Below are 26,877 nucleotides of genomic sequence, written 5' to 3' on the forward strand. Positions count from 1 at the left end.
ATGCCTCCTGCGTCCCGGAAGAGCCCGCGGGGCCGGGTGCGATGGCGGCGGTGGCTGCGATGCAGCTGGGGCAGCGGGCGGCGGGGCTGGGACGGGTGAGCGCGGGGCGCCGGGGACGAGAGGGCGGTACGGGGCGAGGGGAGGGGTCCCGGAGCTCAGCCCGCCCGTCCGTGTCCGCAGGCCCCTGCCAGCGCCGCCTGGAGGAGCGTCCTCGGGGTGTCCCCGCGCCCAGGTGAGGGCCGCAGGCCGGGCGGTGATCTAGGCGCCTGGGCAGAGCCACCTGCTGTCTGCCCTGCGCTTTGAAGGAGTGTCGTGGGGATTGAAATGAGCCAACTGCCGGCTGAGCGGAGGTTCCCTGGGAGTGACAAGTTCCATCTTAAAATGCTTTCAGTGGAACTGTGGTCGTGTGCCGGGCATGTAGCGAGCGCTCTGTCCTCACAACAACGCGAGGGGTAGCTCCTTGGTCGTTCCTGTGTTACAGAGAAGGCTCGAGAATTACTTCCTAACGTCACATCCAGCTAATGGGTGGCCAGCCCAGGCTGAAAGCCCAGGACTCTGAAAGTAAAGCGCATCTAAACACTGCGGCTTACGTGTTTCTCTCGGTGTGCAGCACAAGTTATTTTGCCATGTGTAGAGTGCTGTGCAAGCCTGCCGCAAACCTGCCCTTTTTTTTTTTTTTTTTTTTTTGAGATGGAGTCTCGCGCTGTTGCCCAGGCTAGAGTGCAGTGGAGCTATCCCGGCTCACTGCAAGCTCCGCCTCCCAGGTTCACGCCATTCTCCTGCCTCAGCCTCCCGAGTCGCTGGAACTACAGGCGCCCGTCACCACACCCAGTTAATTTTTTGTGTGTGTATTTTTAGTAGAGACGGGGTTTCACCGTGTTAGTCAGGATGGTCTCGATCTCCTGACCTCGTGATCCGCCCGCCTCGGCCTCCCAAAGTGCTGGGATTACAGGCGTGAGCCACCGCGCCCGTCCTTTTTTTTTTTTTTTTTTTTTAATAGTATCCGCAAGGTCGCTGGTGCTTTTCAGCGGATGGGACTCACCCTCTGAGAGCTTAAAGGCACCTTCTGTGTACATTCTTCCATCTTAACATTTACGATGAGTTGTAAAAATGGAAAGCTGTTAAGAGAGCTCTGTGAGCCATTACTCTGAGTTGATATGTTTCTCTACATAACACAATAACCACTAGTGCCTGGGTAAGCTACTTAGTAACTGTAGCTGCTTATTTTTTGTTTTTTATTTTTTGAGACAGTTCGCTCTAATTGCCCAGGCTGGAGTGCAGTGGAACAATCTGCTCACGGCAACCACCTCCTCCCGGGTTCAAGCGATTTTCCTGCCTCAGCCTCCCGAGTAGTTGGGATTACAGGCATGTGCCACCATGCCAGGCTGATTTTTGTATTTTTAGTAGAGACGGGGTTTTCCCATATTGGTCAGGCTGGTCTCAAACTCCTGACCTTGTGATCTGCCCGCCTTGGCCTCCCAAAGTGCTGGGATTATGGGCGTGAGCCACCACGCCCGGCCAACTGTAGCTGTTTATTAAATGCATTTTGAATGGATGAATGGTGCATCTTAGTGCAGTGGAATACATCTATATTCTTGAGTAAAAAGGCATGAGTTACCCAGGGTCATGGTTGGTGGCCAAGCCAGCACTGAGCCCTAGATCTCACTCAGTTGGCAAACATAACTCAGTGTGTGCCATGTCCCGGGCACCGGGTTAGGAGCTGGGCTGGATACAGGTGCTGCTAGTTGGCTCTAGGAAGCAGGTTTTGATTGGTAGTACTGGAGTCTATCTTGGAACTGGCTGCTCCAGGTATCTGTTCAAGGGCTCCTGGCCCCATGTCAGTGTTGTGAAACTTTCTCCAGGGGTGGCCTGGAGGCCAAGGAGATGTGGCAGTTCTGCAGCAGAAGCATCTGCCACAAAAGCGGAAGATGACTCCTTTCTTCAGTGGGTCCTGCTCCTCATCCCTGTGACTGCCTTTGGCTTGGGGACATGGCAGGTAAAGACTGGCATCTGGTGTGCATAACTCTGGGCCCTTGACCCTGCTGCCATCTGCTTGGGCTTATGCTCTGTCACTGCAGGTCCAACGTCGGAAGTGGAAGCTGAACCTGATTGCAGAGTTGGAGTCTCGAGTTCTGGCTGAGCCTGTCCCTCTGCCAGCAGAGTGAGTATGTGGCTGCCCCCCAGGGCCAGTCTCACTTGAGTTCAACAGCAGAGCCCTGGCTTCTGCTGGCCAGCCTGCCCCTTTTGGCGGGACTTTTAGTCACTGCCTTGACCTCAGGTGGAGCTCTCATGATCAGTCATCCTGTTGGGCTTGCTCTTGACACGTGACTGCCCTTGTGAAGCTACCTGAGGCCACCTCCTGACATATGGAGGAAAGTCTTACTTTGCATCCTGGGTGTCACCCTTTTTTCAGGTGTAGTGAACTTATTCTCCACAGGGCCCAAGGCTCTGTGGCTGAGGACAGATAATGTAGGTCTCACTGGGAGGGTGGTCTTTTGAAAAAGTGCCCTAAATGATTTGTCTGCTCTCTCCCTAGAATATGCCCTACAGAGACAGGTATATTTAACCACATTTGCCATTCAGGGTAGCAAACAGTATGCCAGATTTGGCTTGCAGGTGGGATTTTGGCCCACATATTTTTTTAAAATTTCACATATTCATTGAGGAGTCCAGATTTTTAGCTTCTCTTGTAAAGCTGGACTCTGGCAGTGCAGATCCCCATTCCCACATGGCATGAGGGCCACTTCCCCTTTAGAGAGCATGCCCTTTGCCTTTCTCCTTTACTTGTCTGGCCCTGGTGGGCTGTGTAGTCTGCCACCCTCATTAGGGGATTCGTTTTCCAGCCAAACCTTGCTCGGCCACTGTTCTTATCTCAATGCAGCCCAATGGAACTGAAAAATATGGAGTATAGGCCAGTGAAGGTCAAGGGGTGCTTTGACCACTCCAAGGAGCTGTATATGATGCCCCGGACCATGGTGGACCCTGCCCGGGAGGCCTGGGAGGCCGGCCGCATCTCCTCCTCAACTCAGAGTGGGGCCTATGTGGTCACTCCCTTCCACTGCACTGACCTGGGGTGAGTAGGGTATGTGGGAGCTGGCTGTCCTGGCAGAGGCAGTCGGGGTATACTAATTTACATCACTATTTCTTTCACAATCCCTAACCTTGGTAAGACCCTGAGGAACCCAAGGTACCCAGAAGATTCAATTCCTTGCATCGTTTAAGTCCCTAATTGTGACATTGACTTAACCTTCTCAGCTGGCTCATTTATGACTGGGTAATTTCTATATGTTGACCTCTGAAGGGAAAGGAGGGATTCGTGAAACAAGGGCCCCTCCTCTGGAGAACTGTCCAGTTGCCCACACATTAGATGATAGCGGACTATGAAGAGAGGCCAGTTGAGAGGAATTCAAGAGAGAGGACCTCAGCTCTACCTTGAGGGAGTGGAGGCAGGGATGGTTCCCTAGGGGGCGTTAAGAGATGGGAAGAACATTTCAGGCAAAGCAAATGATAGGTACAGGAGCACCTGTGTGATTAACTGGGGAACTGGAGGATTCACGTACAAATGAAAATACCTGGGGCTCTTGTTAACCCGTGGGTTTCTGTTTTACGCCTGGGATAGGGCCCAAATGCTCATCTCCAGCAGGCTGGGGTGACAGGGTTGTTCCTCACGGCTGCCCTGGTTATGAGGGATTGGAGACAGCCACTGCCACAGTTCAGGGGAGAGGTGTGGGGTCTACTCTTGGATGGCAGTGTTGCTCACCAGTTGCACACTGTAGTGGGTAGACCACAAGATGCAGAGATAGAAGGGGAAAGCCGCATTTTTCAGGGAGGCTTTTACTGACCACGAAGGGGCCTCAAGAGAGGAAGACTGCCTGTGTGGCATTGCCAGGGCTCCCCTGAGCCAGTCCTGTTTTAAAAGCCTTCCTTGGTGCTCTAGTTGTTCCTATGGGTGCCTGAGTGACTGTGTTTATTCAAAAACCCTCCCCACCTGACATAGTACTTTCATTACCCTAGAACCACCATCCTGGTTAATAGAGGGTTCGTTCCCAGGAAGAAAGTGAATCCTGAAACCCGGCAGAAAGGCCAGGTAAGGGACATGGACTCTTCCTACTTTAGAGAAGGCTCTGGGAGTCCGCCAGGCTCTGTGCAGTCTCACGCCTTCCTTTATAGATTGAGGGAGAAGTGGACCTCATTGGGATGGTGAGGCTGACAGAAACCAGGCAACCTTTTGTCCCCGAGAACAATCCAGAAAGGAACCACTGGTATTACCGGGACCTGGAAGCTATGGCCAGAATCACAGGCGCAGAGCCCATCTTCATTGACGCCAACTTCCGTACGTTGTGACCAGCCCACCCCAGAATAAGTAGCTTTTGTGAATAACTGTCCTTCCTCCTAACTCTCATTGCCCAGTCACTGCCATGGCTTATGTTCTCGCATGTGTGTATATGGGGGGGGGGGGGCAGCAACTCAGCAAAGAGTAACCTCGGCAAGTACTGAGCAGACAAGGCTGGGGATGGTTACCCAAGGTAAAGGCCATACAGGACTTCCAACTGGCCACACAAAAATGACAACCACTAGGAAGTAGTGCAGAGGCTGGCAGGCAGCAGAGGGTGGACTTCAAGTCTGCTGTCTCTGCAGAGAGCACAGTCCCTGGAGGACCCATTGGAGGGCAAACCAGAGTTACTCTGAGGAACGAGCATCTGCAGTACATCGTGACCTGGTGAGTCCCCAGCGACCCTCTGGCTCCCTCCCCTTCAGCCCAGCAGCCTGCTAATGCCAGCTTTCTTTCAACCCCAAGGTATGGACTCTCTGCAGCTACATCATACCTGTGGTTTAAGAAATTCCTACGTGGGACACCTGGTGTGTGACAGATCAGCTGCTAAAGCCCTGTCCCTGAATAATGAAGTAAAAAGACTGCCTTTATGCTGGATCATGTGCTGCTAGTATAAAGTTCTGGCCTTCTACCTTAAATGAGCTCATGACTGGTTAATAAAATCCTGGCTTGGTTTTCCCAAAACTTGACACGCAAGTTACATCTCTAGGAAACAAAATGCCTGATGTAAGAATATATAAGGGCGGGAAGGACCAGGTGCAGTGGCTCACTTGAAGTCAAGAGCTGAGACCAGCCTGGCTAACATGAATCAGCCAGCCACCTGGGATGCTGAGGCACCAGAATATCCTGAACCTGGGAGGCGAAGGTTGCTGTGAGATCACACCACTGCAACTCCAGCCTGGGCAACAGAGTGAGGCTATCTCAAAAAAAGGGTACTTCTTAGCCCCAAATAAGATTCAACCGAAGATACTCAACAGACGCTGGCTGAAGGAAAATTTGTATTTTAATTATTTTTATGTACAGAAAACTCAACAGTGTACGTTTAACCCAGCTTAGTGGCAAGTTCTTTAGCCTTTGCCTTTTCGAGCTTGGCGATACGAGCCACAGACTTGGGACCCAGGACATTGCCGCCCCAGTGACGGCGGATCTGAAAAGACAGAAAGAGGCGGTCAGACTTGTTTTCTGATATTTTCAAGGTTATCAGTTGCGTTATTCTGTTGGACTGTTACAAGCTAATCGTCAGAACTTCTCATAAGCCAGCCAGTTACTTGGTAAAATGATTTGTGCATGACAATATTTTCTGTAAAGCTCTTACCTCATCGTATCTGTCGTTGTAATTGGTCCTGATAGCTTCCACCAGCTTAGCCAAAGCGCCTTTGTCTTCCCTAAAAGGCAGGAGGGAAAACAAAAGTGGGGCTTTTTTTTGGTCTTAGTTTCCCTTTTAGAATGCAGAAATATCTTCAGTTTTAGCTCAAAACAATCTTTTGCCTCAGATGCAATGTTGACCACATGGTTTATTCAGGTGAAGAAATTCTTAACCATCATTGGCAAAAGTTCAAATACATTTTTTTTTTTTTTGAGACAGAGTCTCGCTCTTTTGCCCAGGCTGGAGTGCAGTGGCTCAATCTCGGCTCACTGCAAGCTCCGCCTCCAGGGTTCATGCCATTCTCCTGCCTCAGCAGCTGGGACTACAGGTGCCGGCCACCACGCCTGGCTAATTTTTTTTGTATTTTTTAGTAGAGATGGGGTTTCATCGTGTTAGGATGGTCTCGATCTCCTGACCTCGTGATCCACCCACCTCGGCCTCCCAAAGTGCTGGGATTACAGGTGTGAGCCACTGCATCCGGCAAATGTATTTCTTAAACTAAAAGATTGGCCTTTAAGGCAAAAGGAAACAACTGTGAGGCATGCATTAAATGAGCTAGGGGAGGTTTGGGGCCAGGCTATGTACTTACGAGTTCACCTGTGTGAAGGCGACAGTGGTGCAGGTCTTCCTGTGGACTAGACGGCCCAGTCTGGCCTTCCCCTTGATAATGCAGTAAGGGACCCCCATTTTACGACACAGGGCAGGCAAGAAGACAACCAGCTGGAAGAAAGCATTAGCTGAAGAGTGTATTTTGACCAAAAGCAGTAAATTTCAGAGTTCGCTTGGTGGCAATTGCTCAGGGTTAAAAAGCTCATGGATTTGCACTTCAAGGTTGAATTCAGGGAGAGATTCACATCATTGCAAGAGCCATGCATGTGCTGGATCTGTGTCAGTACTGTCCTCACCCACTTCAGTCCCACCACTGACTTGGCATTAGGCCTGCTCTCTCTTCCTAATACTGACACAGAAGCCCTTGGGTTAGCAGTCAACAGGCAAACGCACCTCGATGGGATCCACGTCATGTGCAATCACCACCAGCTGAGCCTTCTTGTTCTCCACCAAGGTGGTGACGGTGTTAACTCCTAGAACACACAACCACTTTGTGAGCAACCACAGGGCCTGCTCCCGTCACAAGAAGCTGCTGGGCTCAGCTGTTGACTCAGTGTTAAAAAGCTCGGTTTTACTCTTCACAGTGATTTCAGGCGAAGAAATTCTACATCACTGCAACAGCCTGCCCCCAGTGTTCACCCTAAGTTGGGGCCTACTCACCTGCTCGAAGGACAGGTGGTCTCTTAGTGGGGACATCCCCTTTGCCAGCAGCTTTCTTCTCGGCCCGGGCCAACAGCCTCTGCTTCTTCTCTTGCTTTGTCTCTGGTCTGTACTTGTGGGCCAGCTTAAGCAGCTGAGTAGCTGGAAAAACACTCTTCAGTTTAGGCTTACAGTCAAGGTTCTAATCCTTGTCACTTAATACAAATGCTAGACCACTGTCCTGCTATATGCTGACTATAATGTAATGACAGATGCAGTTCAAGAAACCTAAGGCCATCCACCCTCATGTTCTGGATGAAATAAGGAATCCTTGCCTGAGAAACTCTTTCCACGCCACAGAACCTCACCTGTTTGGCGGTCCAGGGCCTGGGTGAACTGGTTAATAGCAGGAGGCACTTTCAGCCGCTTATAGAGGATGGCTCTCTGCCGCTGCAACCTGATATAGCGAGGCCATTTCACAAAGCGGGTGAGGTCTCTTTTGGGCTGGATGTCCTGTCCTGAGAAATAAAGGGTGACATCGAGAGAGGTTCAAATCCCATGTCAAGTTCACGTCTGGGGCCACCAAGAAGGGCGTTGGTGCATCAGCGATCTTGGTGGTTTAAAACGTCATCACCATTTTTCAGATAGCAAATATTCTTTTACATCATCTGCACACAAACACCTGAGAACCCGAGAGCACGATGCTTTTCCTCATCTAACAAGCCAAGGCGCCACCAAGTACAGCAGAATTGTTGTTCTAGTGCCTCGCCGTGACAGTGCTACTGTACTTGTTTCCGGATGGCTAAGCTGAATCCAAGGTCACTACCCTATTGAGCTGAATGCTCACTCAGCAACTCCCAATGAAAGCACGGAGCATGTATCATCATTACCCCCGTCTCTAAGAGACACGGGTTAAGGACTGCGACCACTTTACACCCACTAAAACCTACAAAATACGACACAACCCAATTACCATTTTCCCTTGGGAAAACAGTTTTCATTCTGCCGTTACTCACCAATGCCAAAATTCTTAGGTCTTTTCTCAAACAGGGGATTCACCACTTTCTTGGCCTCCTGCTTTTTCACGACAGCAGGGGCCGGAGCCACCTTCTTTCCCTTGGCCTTCTTTCCTTTCGGCTGGGCAGAAAGAAAACGTCAGTTAAACCGCCGCCTCCATTCGCTTTGTCCGGGGTAGGTCTCAGGCTGGCGCCTCCAAAACAAGGGGCGCCGACAGCCCCTGCCTGAACGAGACCGGCGAGCAGCGTTCTGTAGCCCCCCAACACCACCCCTCGACAGGAGTGTCTCACATCAGCACGAGCACGCAGCCCCAGGAACCCCGAGCGGCCGGAGCCCGGCTAAGCCCGAGGCCACGCTCTCTCCGCGTCGCCAACCCAGGAGACGCCCCGAACTCATGATCCCTCTGGATCGCGGCCCCGCAGGTTCTAGAAGCAACAGGGCGGGCTCAGAACTCGTCACTCAAGACCTCTGGAGCGGCCCCCAGGAAGCCCAGGAGATGCTAAGGCTCCGGGCGCCTCGGCCCCGTCCACTCCGAACCGCGCATTGCGGCGCTCCAGGCCCTCCTCCCCCAGCCCAGCAACACCGGGATCAACGCATCCCGCTCCCGGCCGCCCGGGGCTCTAGTCCATCTCGATGTCTCCGCGCCACACCGGGCAGGGCTCTCCTGGCGCCAGGCGGAGCAGGAGGCCCTCCGTGGTCGCGCCTGGAGGAGGATGGCAGCGGATACACCAGAGACCTGGCTATAGTGGCACGGAAATAGGACTCACTCACCATCTTGGGCGGCGGGAGGAGAGAGAAAGAAAAGGGAATTGTGGGTAATATGTATGCGGCCTTGGAGATCGCGAGAGTTGATACCGGCACGGGATTTCAGATTTAAAGCAACAGCACTCCTATAAATGTAAAAATCGAGGCGGGGCCGAGAGGCTGCGGCGCGGCGGGGAAGAGACGCTGCGGCGGGCGGGCCCGGCCGGGGGAGAGACGCGGGAAAGTGCGGGTCCCAGAGGCACTTGTCCACCCCGCCCCAGGCCGACCCGGCAGACGCGGCGTCTGGTGCGCGGGCGCTGGGGTGGGTATGAGGGTGTGGTGGGGAGTGGGGATGGAGGTAGTGGGGGGTGTGTGGGTGCGTAGGCGCAGAGGTCGGGGATCCACTTTCCTACGTGTGACTTAATTCCCCCACCCCGTCAAAAATGGGCACAAACAACGCGAGTGCTTCCAGGAGTCCGCTCGGCCGTGCGCCAGGCCGCGAACCTAGGGGGCCCGGACCCTCCCTGAACACCGCGCGCAGAGGCCCGGCCCGAAGGCCAGGCAGGTCCAGCGCCGAGGCTGTCCAGTGCGGCTTACGGCAGAGGCCGAGAGGCGCGCGGGGCTTGAGCCCCTTGTCCCGGTGGAGGAGCCATGAGGGATGTTAAGCGAGGGAGTGGAATGACCCCACCCCCCCTTTTTTTTTTTGAGACGTAGTCTCCCCCTGTTGGCCCAGGCTGGAGTGCAGTGGCGTGGTCTCGGCTCACTGCAACCTGTGCTTCCCGGGTTCAAGCGGTTCTCCTGCCTTAGCCTCCCGAGTAGCTGGGACTACGGGCGCCCACCACCACTCCCCGCTAATTTTTGTATTTTCAGTAGAGACGGGGTTTCACTATGTTGGTCAGGCTAGTCTCAAACTCCTCACCTCAGGTGATCCCTGCCTTGGCCTCCCGTGCTGGGATTACAGGCGTGAGCCACCGCGCCCGGCCGGAATGACCACTTTTTAGGACCTCTTCTCTGCCGCGCAGAGACTGAAGGGAGCTGGGCCGCAGTGCAGGGATGAGGTCTGGAGCGGGGCAGCCGGAGTGGGAATGGAAGAAAAGCGTGGATGTAGGCGGTGCAGAAGGACTCCTTGGATGGGAGGGCGTGGTGAGGGTGGCGGCGCGCGAAGAAGTTATGCCAGGGGCTGGTGATGAGCTTGCAGGCCTCTCTGGGACACTCTGTGGGCCTGGATATGAAGTTTGGACTGCAGCCCTGGACAGGGCTTGGAGGGCTGGCCAGGAGTTCCAGGATGAGCTTGCTCTGGCAAAGGCGGGGCCAGAGGAGAGTCCTGGAACCCCCTGCAGTGCCTGCTGATGGACTGAGTTCATCTGTGTTTCAGTGATTGACTTTATTTGGCAGAAAGGGAATCCCCAGAAATCTGCGTGTTCTGCTAAGGTTGGGGCATAGAGGGTGCCTGGGTTGACTCTGCCTGCACTCAGAGGTCTGTGCTGCACTCTAAGGTCCCAGGTCTTCCCGCTGCGCTGCCTGAGGCTCGGCCATGGCCCAGCAGAGAGCCCTGCCCCAGAGCAAGGAGACGCTGCTGCAGTCCTACAACAAGCGGCTGAAGGATGACATTAAGTCCATCATGGATAACTTCACGGAGATCATCAAGACCGCCAAGGTGGGGGTGGGGGGGACCACCAAGGGAAGCAGGGTTTGGGAAGAGATGGAGACAGGAGAGGCCAGGGGCTGAGCAGCGTGAGTGAATAGTGTTCCAGGCAGGAAGCACCCAGTGCACAGGGAGCTGGTCAGTAGATACACCAAATAATGGCACGTCCTGGCAAGGCAGCGCAGGGGACTCTGGCTGGACTGCCGCGGACCCATGTCCAGCCCTTACTAACAGTATGGGTTTGGGTGGAGATTTCACTTTTTAGTGCTTCAGTTTCTCCTGCTTTGTGGGGTCCTTATGATGACTGGTGAGTTTACCTGTGTAAAACACTTACTTTGGGCACAGAGCCAGTGAGCAGGAGAAAAGCAGACTGAGGGGAGAAGTGGGGGGCCCTCCAGGCAGGTGGAGTGGTCAGCACTGGGGCCTGCAAGCCTGCTGACTGCTGCAGCTGCACTAGATTGGGCTGGATCCTTCCTGGCTGCTGCAGACCTGCAGGCTCCATAAGCAATGATGATAAGTATGGACGCTGGCATGTACTAAGTGCTTGCCATGTGTCAAACCACGTTGTGAGGCTGTCTGTGCCTGTTCTGCTGAATCTTCATGAGGAGTCTGTGAGGTGGGCACGGTTGTCCTCTTCATTTCAGGAGGAAACCCAGGCCCAGGAGACTTAGTGACTTGCCCAAGGTGACTCAGCTCATAACTGGCTGAGCCAGGATTTGAACCCACAAAGTCTAGGTCTTAACCACTGAGGGTACCTGACACCCACCCTGAGCTGAGCCCTTGCAAGACCTGCTGGGAAGCCCTGTCCAAGTTAGCCGAACGCACTGGCTGGGCTCCTGGCCCCTCTGTTCACCATCTGAGACTCCTTGACCACACCAGTCTGTCCCAGCCTCGCTTGGCCACCTATAAACCAGGGGTGGCAGGGCAGGCTTCTGTGAAAATGTCATGGGCTAATAGTGGTCAAGTACGTGACACAGCGTGGCACCTGGGAAGTGATCAGGAAATGGTCGCTGAAAAAAAAATATATCATCCCTTCACTCATCCAGCAGTTTACCAAATGCCAAGCAAGTGACAAGGGTTCCTGCCAGACAGGGCTCCCACAGCCCAAAAAGACTGGTCCAAGATAAGCCCCCATCCCTGCATGTAGCACAGTAAGCAGTGTGAGTTGCCTCCATTTGTCTTGAGCAAGGTGCCTGTTGTCTCCCATGGCCAGAACAGGAGAGGATGGAACTGAACCTTGCCAGAGGTCTGGCTGACAGCGCTCAGGTCTGTAGACAGCACCACAGACAGGTTGTGGATAGTGTGGGCATCCTGGGCAGATGACAGTTACCATAAGCTGGGCTGGGCCGGGCCAGGGGTGCTGATGCCTTGACTGGGTTGATTCTAGGTTTTCTTGTTTGCCCCCAGATTGAGGACGAGACGCAGGTGTCACGGGCCACTCAGGGTGAACAGGACAATTACGAGATGCACGTGCGAGCCGCCAACATTGTGAGTGGCCAGGGTGGAGGGCACAGCCTGGGCTCCAGGAGCATCTGTCCCGGCTGGGGTTTCCTGGGTGGCGTGTAGGGGGTTCTGGGGCTGGTCTGCTCTTCTTCCCCCGAGAAGGAGCAGAAGGAGGCAAATGTAGAGATGCTTTGGTTTCACCAGTCAGCAGCTTTAAAGAATGAGGTGGGGGCAAATCGTTTCTCAGGAGACTGTCCTCACGTAGGGCACTCGGAGGAGGGCTGGGCAGAGAGCCGCCCATACCTGTCCTGTAACTGTGCAGTGGCCGGGAAGAGGGCAGCCCTTCCTGCTAACTCACGAGTTCCTAAGGTCAGTTGTGAGTGAAAAGACAAACAGCTGAATGGAACTGTAGGCGCCATTGGATTCCTTCGGATCACAGGAGAAACACAGCAAGCAGATATTCCCGCAGGTGCACGTCCAGGGCTCAAAATGCATGGCAAAAGGTCTCGCAGGAGCTCTACCCAGCTGGCAGCCATGCTACCCCTACCCCAGGGCAGGAGGCAAAATGGGATCGTAGTTTTATCTGTGGGGTTTGAGTTTTTCATGAGCAGAATGTGCACCTGCATGATTGGACTGGAGGCCAGTCCTGCAGGAGTGGAAGCCAGAGGCTGAGGGAGGGGAGGGCCTGCCTTGCAGAACTGACATCCTAGTTTGCTCAGTTAATTCTCACAAATGAACTTGTGGAGGTCAGGGGTAGAGTCCCACTTTGCAGATGAGAAGCTGAGGGTCCCAGAGAGGCCATCCCTTGCCCCACATCAGCCACCTGCAGGCAGGGCCGCTGTCACCCCCTCACCCTGTGCCCGCCCTGGTTCTGATGGCCACAGGTCCGAGCCGGCGAGTCCTTGATGAAGCTGGTGTCCGACCTCAAGCAGTTCCTGATCCTCAATGACTTCCCCTCAGTGAATGAGGCCATCGACCAGCGCAATCAGCAGCTGCGCGCACTGCAGGAGGAGTGCGACCGGAAGCTCATCACACTGCGAGACGAGATCTCCATCGACCTCTATGAGCTGGAGGAGGAGTATTACTCGTCCAGGTATAAATAGCGCTGGACTCCCCATGCAGAGCGGGAGCCCGCCTACCTGGGCCTGGCCAGCAGGCAAGGCTGCCTTCTGCTTTTTCAAATTCTTGCTGGTCTTGGCAGTGGAGCCGTGCCTGGGTTTCAGAGCAGAGCTTCTGACCAGAGCGTTTGATCGACAGACAATTCACAACCATCTGCCAGAGCCCTGGGCCTTTCCCACAGTGCAGTGTGATGAAAACCACAGGACTCAATGCCAGTCGGATAGGCCAGGTCTGGAGAAGGGAGGCGCCTGGCTGTATGCCCCGCAGGTCCTCTTCCGAGAGCGTTCCTCCTCAGGCAGTGCCTTCTGGGGCTGGGCTGCTCCTGTTAGCTTCTGAATCCATATGTAGAGATTTCAGCCAAGGCCGGGCCAGCCCCTCTTGGGCAGTCAGGTCCACACCTATGTCCAGGGCACCCGGGTTACAATTCCATGTGGATGTCACCAAGCCCCAGTGTGGAGGCAGGGACAGTCATAGGAGTGTGGGGGGATGAAGCCCAGGCAGGGAATGAGGGAATGGCCTTGAAAGCCGTTGGACCTCCAGTTTCTGACCCACTCAGCCTTATCCACGGAGCTGGAGCCGACCTACATGCCAGGCCTCGTGCTGGGCCCCGGGGATGCAGAAGGGTCAAAACCCATTATCCTGACCCTCGTGGGGCCATGTAAGAAGCTGAAACCTTCGGCTGTTTGAGCTGGAGGGGCCCTGAGAAATCAGAGTCCACGTATCATTCACCTGGGGTAAACTTAGGCTGGAGACAGGGAGGCCCTCCACTCTGCCCCATTAGCTTAGAAAATCAAGATTCAGTCCAGCAGACGCAGTGTCCGTGTCCATCTTGTGCCTTCTCCTGGACAAACCTTCCTGGTGGTGGATTTAAAATGCCCCTTTCTGCCCAGTGGCCATGCTGGGAGCCACAGATGTCCAGAGCCAGCATGACCTGGGACTTGGTTTCCCTGTCCTGGGCTTAGTGGCACTGCTCAGCTGCAGCAGTTCTAGAGTTTTCCAGGGCGTTCTGGGGGAATATTTGGTCCTCAGTACTCATTAACTCAGCAGATATGAGGCAGCATTTCCTCCACACTAGTGGCTGAGAGGGGTCCTGGGGTGTTTCACACCCTTCTGGGCATCTCCTTCCACAGCTGTTCGGTTTGTCTGTCTCTTGGAGGCAGCCACTGTCGCTGAGGGCCCCTGGACAGAGCAGCTGTGGGCCTGTAATTCAGCCTGCCTGCCTTGCCTTGGGGCAGGGAGAGAGGGAACCTGCCCACGGCCCTGCAGCAAAGCGGGGCGCAAACCCAGGACATGTGTGCCAGGCTTCCCATGCCCTCCCCCAGCAGTCCCTTGGCTTCACCTAGAGGGGCTTCCAGGCCAGCCTGTGTCTCCTCCCGCAGGCATGCTGTCCACACCAGCGCCCCCTGGGGGCCTCACACAGCTCCTGTGGCAGAAGCAGTTGCTCCCTCCTCTCTACATCGCCTTTAAGCGACAAGGGCTGGGCTGAGTTTCCTCTGTCCCTTCCTGTTGGTGCCCCAAAGGGTGCTACGCTCCCCGCCCCATCCCGCATGAGCTGTGCCTCCGTGCTCGCCTGCCCCCTCTCCGCTGTTTAGTTGCTCTTTCTGGCTCTGCCTATCCTCCGCTTTCCTCGGGATGCCACTCTGTGCCCAGGACGGTTCTGAGACTGAACACTGAGGGCAGGAGCAAGAGAGGAAGCCAGGGGCGAGGCAGGCCACGGGAAAGCCAGGGCCCCTGCCTGCAGGTTAGCACGAGGCGAGCATGGACTGTCACAGCTGCGGGCATGGGAAGGGCTAGCTGTGCTCTTCACCTGCATCCTGGCTGCCGCGAGGATTCCCTGCGTTAGAGGTGGGGACGCCTGCTGGAGGCCACCTGGCTGGTGTAGCACTACCAGGAAGTGCCAGGGCCTGTGTTCCCAGCTGTCGCCCCCTTCAGGCTAAGTTTCAGGTAGCGACCAACCCAGAAAGAAGACACGGTCTCTGCCCTCCGAGAGCTGTTTGCAGTGCAGTGACACTGGGGTTTCTGCAGTCAGGGAGGAGGGAGGGCTGCCAGCCTGACAGCTTCTTGCAAGAGGAGGGGGACCAGCACCAGCTGGGAAGCATAGGCTAGGACAGGCCCATGTGGAGGCTGGGCAGGAAGGGCTTGCTGAGGTCACACAGCTGCTGGTGGTTGGGCCAGGGCGGCTTCCTCCTTTAAGGATGCTGGGGTGGCTCTCAATGCTGGCCCCCTCTCTCTGCCAGGCCTGCCGACTCGGGTCAGATGGCGCAGGAGTGGAGAAAGGGAAAGGCAGGTCTGGGGTGTGGTCGTGTTTTCTTAACTCTGCTTCTGTCTTGCTCTCCCCTCCCCTGGCTTTCCTCTCTGCCTGCTCCTGTCTCTCCCTGGGGTTTCTGGTGGTGGAAAAGCTCAAGCCTTTGCGAAGCTAATGACCTGCCTCTGTGCGAAGCTTACGGGAGGCTGGACCTCGACACAGACTCTGCTGATGGTCTCTCGGCCCCTCTGCTGGCGTCCCCGGAGCCCAGTGCTGGCCCCCTACAGGTGGCAGCCCCTGCCCACTCTCATGCTGGTGGCCCTGGCCCCACTGAGCATGCCTGAGCCTCGGGGGCCACCCTTCGTTCTCAGGAACAAAACCTGAGGCTGCCCTCTGGATGCCGCCATAGCCTTGCTTCTCTCAGCCTAGGTTCCCATTTGGGGACTTCCTTGGGAAGCTTGTTAGCCCAGGGTGGGTCCAGCCAGGTCAGTAGGGAAACAGTTGTTGCCATTTCCGAACAGCACATCATTCCCTGAGTTACCATCACTGTTTGCTGCCTTCCTGGGCGACCAGGTGAAAGAAGGTTTCCAAGCTAGGTCTGGCATGTTGGGGATCTCAGCAGTGGGGCAGGAGGGCACGTGATTTCAGGGGAGTCCTGACCTGAGCCTGTTGTCAGAGTTGGGAGGGGCTCTGAGCAGTGTTGGGCAGGCTGGGTCTCCCATTCCGAGGCCAGGGTTCCAGTGCAGAGCCCCACCCACTGGTTTTTGCCCTGAGCCACATATGTCTGTGCCATGGGCTGAATGCCAGGACAGGTGCGTGTGACAGCGGCTGCCCACACATGTGGAAGCTAGGTGGGACTCATTCCTAATTCTGCCTTTGTAATGAGACTTGATTAAAACACCACCACCCTTTTGCATTGCTCCTCTTTCTTCCTCATTTCTCGTCAATTCAGGACCACCCTTGGTCTCCCAGCAGCTGTCCGAGCAGCAGCTCCTCAGCTCTGCCTGGACAGCCTGGCCTGAAGTCACCCTCTCCCCATTGGCACCTGGTAGGTCCCCAGTATTCAGTGAATGGACCTGCTGCCATCATTGCACATCCAGGCACCTGTGCCTCTGCTGGCATCTCATCCTCACTGCCACCAGAGCCGGTGCTCCTAGTGCCAATATTTCAGAGAGGAGAGGAGAGAATGTGGACTTAGAAGGGGTGAGGTGTACCCACAGCCACAGAGCTAGGAAGTGAAGTGGCAGAAATCAGAACTTGAACCTGATGGAAGTCTAGACCCAGTGTCTTTTGGTGCCAGGCTCACCTTAGAAATGTAGAAGTCACAGCACTGGGCAGGAAGTGTGAGGGGAGCACACCTGACCCCTAACTCCCCCACCCCCAATTCCTCCACCACCATCCATGTGCTTCATGTTCTCATGGGGAGGCCTTCGTCTTCCCCAATGTATGAATGAGGTGACAGCCCAGGATCCAGCCTTGGGGACAGGTAAGAACACAGCTGACCCGTCACCACGTGAACCAGAGAACCTCACAGCCAAGCAGCAGGCACTAGACAGACAGGAGCCTGAGGCCTAGCCCTGACTCTGGGTCTGGCTTTTGGGGTGGCGTAGGGAAGTTGCTTTCCCTCTGAGNTTTTTTTTTTTTTTTGAGACGGAGTCTCTGTCGCCCAGGCTGGAGTGCAGTGGCCGGATCTCAGCTCACTGCAAGCTCCACCTCCCGGGTTTATGCCATTCTCCTGCCTCAGCCTCCCGAGTAGCTGGGACTTCAGGCGCCCGCCACCTCGCCCGGCTAGTTTTTTGTATTTTTTAGTAGAGACGGGGTTTCACCGTGTTAGCCAGGATGGTCTCGATCTCCTGACCTCGTGATCCGCCCGTCTCGGCCTCCCAAAGTGCTGGGATTATAGGCTTGAGCCACCATACCCAGCCCAAATAGTTTTTTTAATGCCTTTTTTTTTTTTTTCCTATTCCAGAGGTCTTTTTTCTTTTTCTTTTTTTTTTTTTAACACCTATGATGCCATGAATTCATAGGGAAGAGTTTCCAGCAGCTCAGGCTCCTTCCCATTGGTTCTCACAAAGGGCGCTTCTCTGGGTGGACCAGGCTGGCGCTTCAGTTGAATCCGGGTACCTTTCTCTTTGGCTTCCTTCTTTTTCTGATCATTTTCCTTCACGCGTTTCAGGAAGCCATCTCGGCTCTCAGAGTCCTTCACGTGCTCGTTACACATATTTATTCTCTTGGCAAGAATCTTGCCCTTAACTTGTTTGTTTACAACAATGCCAGCAGCATGCTGGGGAACATTGTAGACTCTTTCAGTTGAGCCATGGTAGCACTTGGGGGCCATTCCTTTTTGAACAGTAGCCATTCCCTTAATGTCTACAATATCACCCTTCTTATCGATTCACATACACGTGGCCAAAGGAACAACTGCATGTTTTCTAAACGGCTTAGAGAACATGTATCAGGTACCTCTCCTCTTTCCCTTTGTGTTTGTCATTTTGGCCAGTTACTGGAAGATGGCGGTTCCAGCTGAAAAGCTTTTATGCCTGTTTTTATTGTGTGTTGCATGTGGTTGTTATTTTGGAGTCTTAAAATGTAAAACAGGACCAGGTCAGGCATGGTGGCTCATGCCTGTAATCCCAAAACTTTGGGAAGCCAAAATGGACAGATCACTTAAGGTCAGGAGTTTTGAGACTAGTCTGGGCAACATGCCAAAACCCCTTCTCTACTAAAAAAATATATAGAAATTAGCTGGGCGTGGTGGCTCACGCCTGTAATCTCAGCACTTTGGGAGGCCGGGGCGGGCAGATCACTTGAGGTCGGGATTTCGAGACCAGCCTGACCAACATGGAGAAACCTCGTCTCTACTGAAAATACAAAAATTAGCCGGCCGTGGTGGCGCATGCCTGTAATCTCAGCTGCTCGGGAGGCAGAGGCAGGAGAATCGCTTGAACCCAGGAGGCGGAGGTTGCAGTGAGCCGAGATTGGGCCACTGCACTCCAGCCTGGGCAACAAGAGCAAAACTACCTCAAACAAAAAAAAAGAAAGAAAGAAAAAGAAATTAGCCAGGCATGGTGCACGCGCCTGTAGTCCCAGCTACTTATGAGACTGAGGCAGGAGAATCACTTGAACCCAGGAGGTGGAGATTGCAGTGAGCCAAGATCATACCATTGCACTCCAGCCTGGGAGAAAGAGTGAGGCTCCCCGTTTCAAAAAATAAAACAGGACCAGAGTGGTGGTGAGATGGGAGTGAGTCCAGTCGGATTCTGAAGGTGCTCTGAAGGCACAGTTGACAGGATTTGCTGAAGCACTGGATGTGGGGAATAAGAAAGGAGTCAGTGGTTTCAAGGTCTGGCCCAAGCACCTGGAAGGATGGAGCTGCTTTAACTGGAAAAAGGGTTGGCACTTAGAGGAAGAGATGGGGCTTGGGGGGTCAGATGCCCATTCTGAACTCAGTAGGTGATGGTGTTAAGATACCCAGCAGTTCAGGGGAGCCATCAGCAGCGTCACACCCATCCTCCATGCAACATCACGTCTAGCCTGGTCTGAATGGCAGTGGGATGTCAGAACTAATTAACCTTAGTATCGCTGTAGTTGGCATTCAACCCCCACACTGCTTAATTTGACTGCCTTTTTTAAAAATGAAAAAAGTATATGTTTCCGGAGACAGCCTGGCACTCCAGGCCAGAATGCAGTGGCGTGATCTTGGCTCACTGCAACCTCTGCCTCCCGGGTTCAAGTGATCCTCTCTTCTCAGTCTCCTGAGTAGTTGGGACTACAGGGGCCGGCCACCATGCTCGGCTAATTTAATTTTTTGTGTGTGTGGAGGCAGGGTTTCCAACTCTAGGGCTCAAGTGATCCTCCCACCTTGGCCTCCCAAAGTGCTGGGATTACAGGTGTGAGCCACTGTGCCCGGCCAAAAAAAAATTTTTTTTAACACCTCATGGCAGAAAGGGGAAGAAAGTTTAGTTCTGTTTCAAATACAACAGTTCTGTTTCTAATATATATACATTAGCAACTACCTTTTCAAATTGTAATTTAAGACTCTAAGTTCTCCCTTCTCGACCAACAGGGTGGTCCTGGAAGGGGCTCTGGGTCCTTAACGAGCCTGTAATTTTCCAGTGCAGGAACTGGGGTGTGGTGGTCCCAAGCCTCAGACCATGACCTCTCCTTTCTCCTGCCCCTAGTGAGTTATTATAAAGGCCACATCTTGTGTTAAAAATCGTAGTGTGGGCCGGGCACAGTGGCTCATGCCTGCAATCCCAGCACTATGGGAGGCAGAGGTGGGTGGATCACCTGAGGTCAGGAGTTCCAGACCAGCCTGGCCAACATGGTGAATCCCCGTCTCTACTAAAAATACAAAAATTAGGCCGGGCGCGGTGGCTCACGCCTGTAATCCCAGCACTTTGGGATGCCGAGGCGGGCGGATCACGAGGTCAGGAGATCGAGACCATCCTAACACGGTAAAACCCCGTCGCTACTAAAAAATACAAAAAATTAGCCGGGCGTGGTGGCGGGCGCCTGCTACTCGGGAGGCGGAGGCAGGAGAATGGCGTGAACCGGGCACAGCTTGCAGTGAGCCGAGATCGCGCCACTGCACTCCAGCCTGGGCGACAGAGCGAGACTCCATCTCAAAAAAAAAAAAAAAAAAAATTAGCTGGGCGTGGTGGTACACGCCCGTAATCCCAGCTACTCGGGAGGCTGAGGCCAGAGAATTGCTTGAACCCGGGAGGCGGAGGTTGCAGTGAGCCTAGATCTCGCCAGTTCACTCCAGCCTGGGCGATAGAGCGAGACTCCTTTCCCGGGGCGGAGGGAAGATCGTAGTGTGTAAGTCTATTTTCCAGAGCAAAAGTCACTGCGCAGGGGCTCTTCCTTGAACACGCCGGCTCCCTCCCGCCCAACACTTCTCCCTTTTCCCCCGGGGCTTTCTTTGGCGCTGCCCTCACCTGACAGTCACACGCTTGCCAGGTTTATCAGCCACCTCTACGGCAGACACTCGCCAAGAGCACATCTGTGTGTGTGACACACTGCTTGTGTCCCCTAGGACTGAACCTAGGGCCTGCCACGTGCCAGGCGCTCAGTCTGCGTCCGCCTGAGACCGGAGGCCCCCCACTCCAAAGGACTGAATGAAGGTACTACTGGTCATTCACTCATTTCGCCCCTACTCATGAGGGCCTACTGTGCCGGGTGTAGGGGTGAGGGGAGCGCAGGGACACGTGCGGGACCCGGGTGATGGAGGCGCTGAGGCCCGGCCTCGGGGTCCCCGGCTGCATCCACTCCCGGCGGAGATTGGCTGCCCTCGGCCCACAATACTGTGCTCTCCGCCCCGCGCGCTGCTTCCGGCGGAGTCAGGCCTGACTAATCGAGCGCTCGGGCTGGCGGCTCGGCGATCGTCTGGCGGCGCCTGCCCGTGTGGTGGTTTCCGGCGGACGTGGTGAGAGTCGCACGCGCCGCGGGGAAGGTGTGAGTTGTGAACGGCTCGGGTCTCCGCCATGGCCTCTCTACTCGCCAAGGACGCCTACCTGCAGAGCCTGGCCAAGAAGATCTGCTCCCATTCGGGCCCGGAGCAGCAGGCGCGCATGCGGGGTAACGCACATGGCCGGGCTGGGACTGAGGGGCCTGCGAAACGGGAACGCGGCCGGAGCCAGTGTAGACGAGTCTGTAAAGTACTGGAAAAAAAAAAATCTAAGTGACTTGTGAAATTACCGCCGTTTCCCTTGCTCTTTTTTTTTTTTGGAGACAGAGTCTCGCTCTGTCCCCCAGGCTGGAGTGCAGTGATGCGATCTCGCCTCACTGCAAGCTCAGCCTCCCGGATTCAAGAGATTCTCCTGTCTCAGCCTCCAGAGTAGCCGGGATTACAGGCGCGCGTCACCACGCCCAGCTAATTTTTGTATTTTTAGTGGAGAGGGGGTTTAGTAGAGACAGAAGTAACGGTCAGTCAGTGGGAAAAGACCCTTTCAGTCCCTTCATTACGGACATGGTGCGGTGTGGGGAGGAGGAGGATGGCAGAGGGCTCCTGCCCTTAGGGTTCTCATGGCCTGGTGACCAGGCTGCACAAGGGAAGTAGACAATCGGGCGGGGAAGCCGACAGCGGGGACTTGTCAGTGCTGTCTGGGCCCAGGAGGAGAGGAGAGCAGCAGCGTCTCTGGACCCACCAGAGGTTAAACAGGGTTTCCTTTTTATTCAAGGACGGTATACCGGTGATAGCAAATCCAAAATCTTGTGAATTTTCTCATTACTCAGTATGTCTTCCGTCTGTCTCATCCTTTTTCAAGTTTTTTTTTTTCCATTTATTAAAACGATTCAGCTCCTACTTTACATACTGATTTCTCCCATTTAAAAAGTAAACATTGTCCTGGCATGGGGCCTCACGCCTGTAATCGCAGAACTTTGGGAGGCCGAGGCAGGTGGATCACAAGGTCAGGAGATCGAGACCATCCTGGCCAACATGGTGAAACCCCGTCTCTACTAAAAATACAAAAATTAGCCAGGCACAGTGCTGGGCGCCTGTAATCCCAGCTCCTCGGGAGGCTGAGGCAAGAGAATCGCTTGAACCCGGGAGGTGGAGTTTGCAGTGAGGAGAGATCGTGCCATTGCACTCCAGCCTGGGCAACAGAGCGAGACTCTGTCTCAAAAAAAAAAAAAAAAAAAAGTAAACATTACCCCCAGCAGCTAAAACGAAAGCCCTTGTCATTGTGTTTGATGGCAACTTGGTAGCTTATTGTGAAGCAGGGTCAGAAATTGTTAGTAGAGGTGGATATTCAGGTTTTTCTAATTTTTCACTCAAATAATATGAACGTCCTTGAAGCCTGGTCTTTGTGCATGATGGATTCTCACAAGCAGAACTACTTGGTCAAGGTTATGGTTCTGAGCTCTAGGATCAGTGTGTCTCTGCCTCCCAATCCTGATCCTCTTTCTGCATCCTCCTAGGATCAAAGCCTTGGTGAGCCTTTCCTGCCTATTGAATGGGCCATGAGATTGGCACGGCAACTCTTTCTTTTTTTTTTTTTTTTGAGACGGAGTCCTTTTCTGTTGCACAGGCTGGAGTGCAGTGGAGTGATCTCAGTTCACTGCAACCTCCACATCCCAGGTTCAAGCTATTCTCCTGCCTTAGCCTCCTGAGAGGCTGAGATTATGAGCGCCTGCCACTACGCCTGGCTAATTTTTTGTATTTTTAGTAGAGACGGGGTTTCACCATGTTAGCCAGGCTCCTCTCGAACTCCTGACCTTGTGATTCGCCTGCCTCAGCCTCCCAAAGTGCTGGGATTACAGGTGTGAGCCACCGTGCCCAGCTGGGATGGCAACTCTTTCTTATTTTGCATTTCAGCTGGCAAAACTCGAGGCTCAGAAGCTGCAGGGCCCCCAAAAAAGAAAAGGAAGAAAACACAAAAGAAATTCCGGGAGCGGGAAGAGAAGGCTGCTGAGCACAAGGCCAAGTCCTTGGGAGAGAAGTCTCCAGCAGCCTCTGGGGCCAGGAGGCCTGAGGCAGCCAAAGAGGAAGCAGCTGGGGCTTCCAGTTCAGCAGGGAACCCTGCAGGTGAGAGGCGTCAGGACGTGTTGGTTCTGTGCAGGGCGGGGCTGGGGCCGGGCTTGGGCTTGGTCCCCTCTGCTTTTAAAAAAAGGCATTGTCAGGCACACAGGGATAGCACAAGACTTCCCCAAGAGCAAAGATCCCGGGAGCGCTAGGGTGGATGGGACCGAAGGAACTGTATGGCGTTCTAGGCCACGTGACTAGCAGGATGTCGGGGGCAAGGCCATGTCTCTCTGAGGACCTGGAGCAGCTTGACTTTAGCTTCCCTGTCCTCAGGTCTCTGCAGGGGCGTCGTGAGAGCCCACTTGTTCTGGGGCGCAGGCTACAGAATGTGGAGGAGGTGGTTTGGCTGGCGCTGTAGGACGTGTTTTCTCATACCACAGTGACCTACCTTGCCAGGCACTCAGTTACCTGTGCTGGAGGATGTTGTAGGAACCAGTCTAGGTTGAAGCGGTGGAGTAGAATTTACTGAAATTGCACTGTGGATCCATGAGTGGCCACAGTGGGACAGGGATTCGTGGCCCTAGGGAGGGAGGGGGAGAGGGAGAGAGGGCCCCCTGCAGTCCTGTCTTCTTCCCTGCAGATGGCCTGGCCACTGAGCCTGAGTCTGTCTTTGCACTGGATGTTTTGCGACAGCGACTGCATGAGAAGATCCAGGAGGCCCGGGGCCAGGTAGGCAGGCAGGTTTGCTGGAGTGCTGTCACTGCTCTACCTGTGTTCTCCCTGGGGTCGGCTCTCAGCGAGGGGCTGTAGCCCCTGTTCTCCCCTCTGCAGTGAGTCTGTCAGTGCCCCAGCAGCTGTGCCCTGGGAGAGCAGTTATTTTCTTGGAGAACCTCAGTCCCCAAAGTTATCAGCCTCCTTCCTTCTGGGAAGCTGCCTTTGCTGAACTGACACTGGGATAGGCACCTCCTGTGTCTGTTTCTCCGAATGTCGTGATAGTCCTGTGAGTTGAGCAGGGACCTGAGCTGAGTGGCTAGGCACAAGAAGCGCCAGTGCAGCTCTTTGTGCTGAATGGTGCTGTCTCCTCTGTGTTGGCCCCTACCCACCCTTTCCCTGGGGCCCTTCCTTAAGTCCTCATGCTGTGTGGGGGACAGTCCCCAGCTACTCTTCTCCGCCATCCCAAGGTACAGTGTATGGTTCCTAAGACGCGATCGAGGCTCCGGGCCCTTGTTCCTGAAGCACAGGCCTCATTTGGGCTGGTGTAGGGCTCTTGTTGGCCCGGGGATGGGAAAGGCCACTGGGGAGAGCGTGGTTTGGGTACCCTGTGAACAGAATAGGCAGCAGTCAGGACAGGTGTTCAGACCGCAACTCCAAGTTCTAGGCAGTGGTGTTGACCCTCCTCATCTATGAAACAATGTATGACATGTTGAACCATGTTTGTAACGTATCCTGGCACGGGGTAAGCGCCTGGGAATTGGAAGCCGTGATTCTTATTTGGGGGTCCCTTCTCCCTTGTGGGGTCATTTGCATTTTCGAGGAACATCCTCTGTTGTGGAACATTGAACTCCGTGGGCCCCTTGTTCTGCGTGAGGATTTCCTCACCTGCCTTCCAGCCCTGATTCTTCTCAACCATGGGCCAGGCTGGGGGACCCTGGTGTCAAGAGAACTTTAATGAGTGGGCGCCTGTCCCCCAGGGCAGTGCAAAGGAGCTGTCCCCCGCCGCCCTGGAGAAAAAGCGGAGGAGAAAGCAGGAACGGGACCGGAAGAAGAGGAAGCGAAAGGAGCTGCGGGCGAAAGAGAAGGCCAGGAAGGCTGAGGAGGCCGTGGAGGCCCAGGAGGCGGTGGCGCCAGCCCCAGAGGGTGCTTACACGGAGCCGCGGGAGCCGCCGGGGCTGATCTTCAATAAGGTGAGTGGGAGCTGAGTCCTCGGGCGGGCTGGGTCGGCTTCAGGCCTCAGCGTTGCCCCTTGTTAGCTTCATGACCTCCCTCCGGGCCCCATCGCATCTGTAAGGTGGTGACGGGGACAGCGCAGTTCCCTTAGGGTGCCGGCCAAGACTGGGGCCTAGTGTGGGGCTGGCATGAGCTCATGTCATGCCTTTTTCCCAGGTGGAGGTGAGCGAAGATGAGCCGGCCAGCAAGGCTCAGCGCAGAAAGGAGAAGAGGCAGAGGGTGAAGGGGAACCTCACGCCGCTGACCGGGAGGAACTACCGGCAGCTGCTGGAGCGCCTGCAGGCACGGCAGAGCCGACTGGACGAGCTGCGCGACCGGGATGAGGGGAAGGCGCAGGAGCTGGAGGCCAAGATGAAGTGGACCAACCTCCTGTACAAGGCGGAGGGCGTGAAGATCCGCGATGATGAACGCCTGCTGCAGGAGGCCCTGAAGCGTAAGGAGAAGCGGAGGGCGCAGCGGCAGCGCCAGTGGGAGAAACGCACGGCCGGCGTGGTGGAGAAGATGCAGCAGCGCCAGGACCGGCGTCGGCAGAACCTGCGCAGGAAGAAGGCGGCCCGCGCCGAGCGCCGCCTGCTCAGGGCCCGCAAGAAGGGCCGCATCCTGCCGCAGGACCTGGAGCGCGCAGGCCTGGTCTGAGTCTTTCCCACCTGGGGCTGCCGTCTCTGTCCTGGGAGGCTCCAGGGGACCCTCTGAGTCCTTGATGCTGGCTCTGTCCCAGGATCTCCACAGACCGCGGCCTCTGCGTGTGAGGGGGACACTGTCATGCTCTGCTGAGTTGTGAGGGCTCAGATCACGTGTGTGAAAGAGAATGTTTCTGCATCATCCTTGAAAACGGGGCCTTCAGACCCGGGGAAAGGGCGAGCCACACTGGGGCCCAGTCTTCTTTCCTGGGCCTGAAAGCTTCCCCGAGGTTTGCAGGGTCAGGGAGGAGGAAAGGTGGGGGTGGGCAGTCACTGCCCCTTCCCCCGGCCTGTGTTCGCAGGAGCCACAGGACAGAAGAGGGTGGCCTCTGCTGCCGAGCCACATTAGTCTGCAGCTGACTGGAACAGAGGACAACCCTGAGGTGTGGCGTGTGGGCACCTGGCACTCGGGAGTGGTGGGAGCACGTCCAGGCATGGTGCCTCCTGGGGCAGAACGCTACCTCTCCTCCCCCTTCTCTTGGCTTCTGCCTGTTGGGGTCTCATTCCTTTCTGTTCCTCAGTGCCTCGGGGCGGCATTTCACCTCCGAATTCAGAGGGAGGGAGGGAGCAGTACCTTCCCAGAGTCCACAGGTGTGAGTTGGGTCAAGTGCATTGGCCCAAGGGAAAGAGAAAGAGTAAAAGCTGGAGAGAGTGAAGTGAATGGAGGATACAAAATGGAACGGAAGAATTAAATCCAAAGCTCCAGGCAATCAAAATGAATACAGGTTGAATAAACTCAGGTGACACGTGGATGATAACGCTGTAAATAAAATTCTTTTGATGAAACTCTCCAGTTAACGAGACGAAGATTGTAACCGAAAGGGAGCTGGTGTGACTGTTAATAGTGTCTACTGATGAAAAAGCCCCGTGAAAGATCAGATGTGAGATGGGTATGAGCTTGAGCTAGGAGACAGACACAACAGTATCTGGAAAGAATACAGTCTTTCGGCCGGGCGCGGTGGCTCAAGCCTGTAATCCCAGCACTTTGGGAGGCCGAGACGGGTGGATCACGAGGTCGGGAGATCGAGACCATCCTGGCTAACACAGTGAAACCCCGTCTCTACTAAAAAGTACAAAAAACTAGCCGGGCGAGGTGGCGGGCGCCTGTAGTCCCAGCTACTCGGGAGGCTGAGGCAGGAGAATGGCGTAAACCTGGGAGGCGGAGCTTGCAGTGAGCTGAGATCCGGCCACTGCACTCCAGCCTGGGCCACAGAGCGAGACTCCGTCTCAAAAAAAAAAAAAAAAAAGAATACAGTCTTTCCAAGCGTATATGGAACATGGATGGGAATTGACCACCTACTTTGTCTAGAAAAGAAGTCGTAAGATATTTCAAGGAGGCTGGGCGCGGTGGCTCAAGCCTGTAATCCCAGCGCTTTGGGAGGCTGAGGCGGGTGGATCATGAGGTCAGGAGATCGAGACCATCCTGGCTAACATGGTGAAACCCCGTCTCTACTAAAAATACAAAAAACTAGCTGGGCGTGGTGGCGGGCGCCTGTAGTCCCAGCTACTCAGAGGCTGAGACAGGAGAATGGCGTGAACCTGGGAGGCGGAGCTTGCAGTGAGCCGAGATCCCGCCACTGCACTCCAGCCTGGGTGACACAGCGCAAGACTCCGTCTCAAAA

General features: G+C 54.9%; 4 protein-coding genes and 4 non-coding genes across 12 annotated transcripts; 3 read left to right on the top strand and 5 right to left on the bottom strand.

The window, feature by feature from the left end:
* Positions 1–7: 7 nt before the first annotated feature.
* Positions 8–4,971, top strand: LOC112607588 (surfeit locus protein 1). 3 transcript variants are annotated; one of them, XM_025358603.1, is made up of 9 exons: positions 8–95; positions 181–232; positions 1,863–1,996; positions 2,079–2,161; positions 2,882–3,073; positions 4,015–4,087; positions 4,171–4,333; positions 4,639–4,720; positions 4,799–4,971. In XM_025358603.1, exons 1-9 carry the CDS (start codon positions 42–44, stop codon positions 4,866–4,868), a joined length of 903 nt encoding a protein of 300 aa, XP_025214388.1. In that variant the 5' UTR covers positions 8–41; the 3' UTR covers positions 4,869–4,971. The 3 variants fall into 3 exon arrangements, with proteins under 3 accessions (XP_025214388.1, XP_025214390.1, XP_025214389.1); XM_025358605.1 differs by lacking the exon at positions 181–232 and having other exon boundaries at positions 15–95; XM_025358604.1 differs by lacking the exons at positions 181–232; positions 1,863–1,996 and having other exon boundaries at positions 48–95.
* A 342-nt stretch (positions 4,972–5,313) lies between these two features.
* Positions 5,314–8,780, bottom strand: RPL7A (ribosomal protein L7a). The gene is made up of 8 exons (XM_025358617.1): positions 8,736–8,780; positions 7,964–8,084; positions 7,316–7,465; positions 6,969–7,109; positions 6,702–6,781; positions 6,289–6,419; positions 5,649–5,718; positions 5,314–5,480 (listed from the first exon to the last, which is right to left on the bottom strand). The coding sequence occupies exons 1-8, from the start codon at positions 8,736–8,738 to the stop codon at positions 5,376–5,378; spliced, it is 801 nt and encodes a 266-aa protein (XP_025214402.1). The 5' UTR covers positions 8,739–8,780; the 3' UTR covers positions 5,314–5,375.
* On the bottom strand, positions 5,817–5,884 carry LOC112608770. The gene has a single exon (XR_003116061.1). It is a non-coding gene; the product is annotated as a small nucleolar RNA SNORD36 (small nucleolar RNA).
* On the bottom strand, positions 6,491–6,563 carry LOC112608768. Its single transcript, XR_003116059.1, has one exon. It is a non-coding gene; the product is annotated as a small nucleolar RNA SNORD36 (small nucleolar RNA).
* LOC112608769 lies at positions 6,853–6,926 on the bottom strand. The gene has a single exon (XR_003116060.1). It is a non-coding gene; the product is annotated as a small nucleolar RNA SNORD36 (small nucleolar RNA).
* Positions 7,546–7,620, bottom strand: LOC112608778. Its single transcript, XR_003116067.1, has one exon. It is a non-coding gene; the product is annotated as a small nucleolar RNA SNORD24 (small nucleolar RNA).
* A 106-nt stretch (positions 8,781–8,886) lies between the features above and the next one.
* MED22 (mediator complex subunit 22) lies at positions 8,887–16,076 on the top strand. Of its 2 annotated transcripts, XM_025358625.1 has the most exons (6): positions 8,897–9,030; positions 9,817–9,819; positions 10,205–10,365; positions 11,761–11,841; positions 12,681–12,889; positions 15,315–16,076. In XM_025358625.1, the coding sequence occupies exons 3-6, from the start codon at positions 10,243–10,245 to the stop codon at positions 15,502–15,504; spliced, it is 603 nt and encodes a 200-aa protein (XP_025214410.1). In that variant the 5' UTR covers positions 8,897–9,030; positions 9,817–9,819; positions 10,205–10,242; the 3' UTR covers positions 15,505–16,076. The 2 variants fall into 2 exon arrangements, with proteins under 2 accessions (XP_025214409.1, XP_025214410.1); XM_025358624.1 differs by lacking the exon at positions 9,817–9,819 and having other exon boundaries at positions 8,887–9,034.
* Positions 16,077–20,381: 4,305 nt separating this feature from the next.
* SURF6 (surfeit 6) lies at positions 20,382–26,046 on the top strand. Of its 2 annotated transcripts, none has more exons than XM_025358602.1 (5): positions 20,382–20,740; positions 22,482–22,691; positions 23,269–23,361; positions 24,325–24,532; positions 24,732–26,046. In XM_025358602.1, the coding sequence occupies exons 1-4, from the start codon at positions 20,647–20,649 to the stop codon at positions 24,519–24,521; spliced, it is 594 nt and encodes a 197-aa protein (XP_025214387.1). In that variant the 5' UTR covers positions 20,382–20,646; the 3' UTR covers positions 24,522–24,532; positions 24,732–26,046. The 2 variants fall into 2 exon arrangements, with proteins under 2 accessions (XP_025214387.1, XP_025214386.1); XM_025358601.1 differs by having other exon boundaries at positions 23,269–23,357; positions 24,320–24,532; positions 24,732–26,041.
* Positions 26,047–26,877: the final 831 nt, after the last annotated feature.

This window comes from Theropithecus gelada, chromosome 15, assembly GCF_003255815.1.
Source record: "Theropithecus gelada isolate Dixy chromosome 15, Tgel_1.0, whole genome shotgun sequence".
In the NCBI taxonomy this organism is placed as follows: Eukaryota; Metazoa; Chordata; class Mammalia; order Primates; family Cercopithecidae; genus Theropithecus; species Theropithecus gelada.

Excerpts from the sequence above, each read along its gene's own strand:
- LOC112607588 (XM_025358603.1), top strand. The coding sequence starts at position 42 with ATGGCGGCGGTGGCTGCGATGCAGCTGGGGCAGCGGGCGGCGGGGCTG. Across the intron at positions 3,074-4,014 it reads TTCCACTGCACTGACCTGGG|AACCACCATCCTGGTTAATA; the intron begins GTGAGTAGGGTA and ends TCATTACCCTAG. Across the intron at positions 4,334-4,638 it reads CTTCATTGACGCCAACTTCC|AGAGCACAGTCCCTGGAGGA; the intron begins GTACGTTGTGAC and ends CTGTCTCTGCAG.
- RPL7A (XM_025358617.1), bottom strand. Across the intron at positions 6,782-6,968 it reads ACCACCTGTCCTTCGAGCAG|GAGTTAACACCGTCACCACC; the intron begins GTGAGTAGGCCC and ends TGTGTGTTCTAG. Across the intron at positions 5,481-5,648 it reads ACAACGACAGATACGATGAG|ATCCGCCGTCACTGGGGCGG; the intron begins GTAAGAGCTTTA and ends CTGTCTTTTCAG.
- SURF6 (XM_025358601.1), top strand. The coding sequence starts at position 20,647 with ATGGCCTCTCTACTCGCCAAGGACGCCTACCTGCAGAGCCTGGCCAAG. Across the intron at positions 20,741-22,481 it reads GCAGCAGGCGCGCATGCGGG|CTGGCAAAACTCGAGGCTCA; the intron begins GTAACGCACATG and ends TTTGCATTTCAG. Across the intron at positions 24,533-24,731 it reads CGGGGCTGATCTTCAATAAG|GTGGAGGTGAGCGAAGATGA; the intron begins GTGAGTGGGAGC and ends CCTTTTTCCCAG.
- MED22 (XM_025358624.1), top strand. The coding sequence starts at position 10,243 with ATGGCCCAGCAGAGAGCCCTGCCCCAGAGCAAGGAGACGCTGCTGCAG. Across the intron at positions 10,366-11,760 it reads AGATCATCAAGACCGCCAAG|ATTGAGGACGAGACGCAGGT; the intron begins GTGGGGGTGGGG and ends GTTTGCCCCCAG. Across the intron at positions 11,842-12,680 it reads ACGTGCGAGCCGCCAACATT|GTCCGAGCCGGCGAGTCCTT; the intron begins GTGAGTGGCCAG and ends TGATGGCCACAG.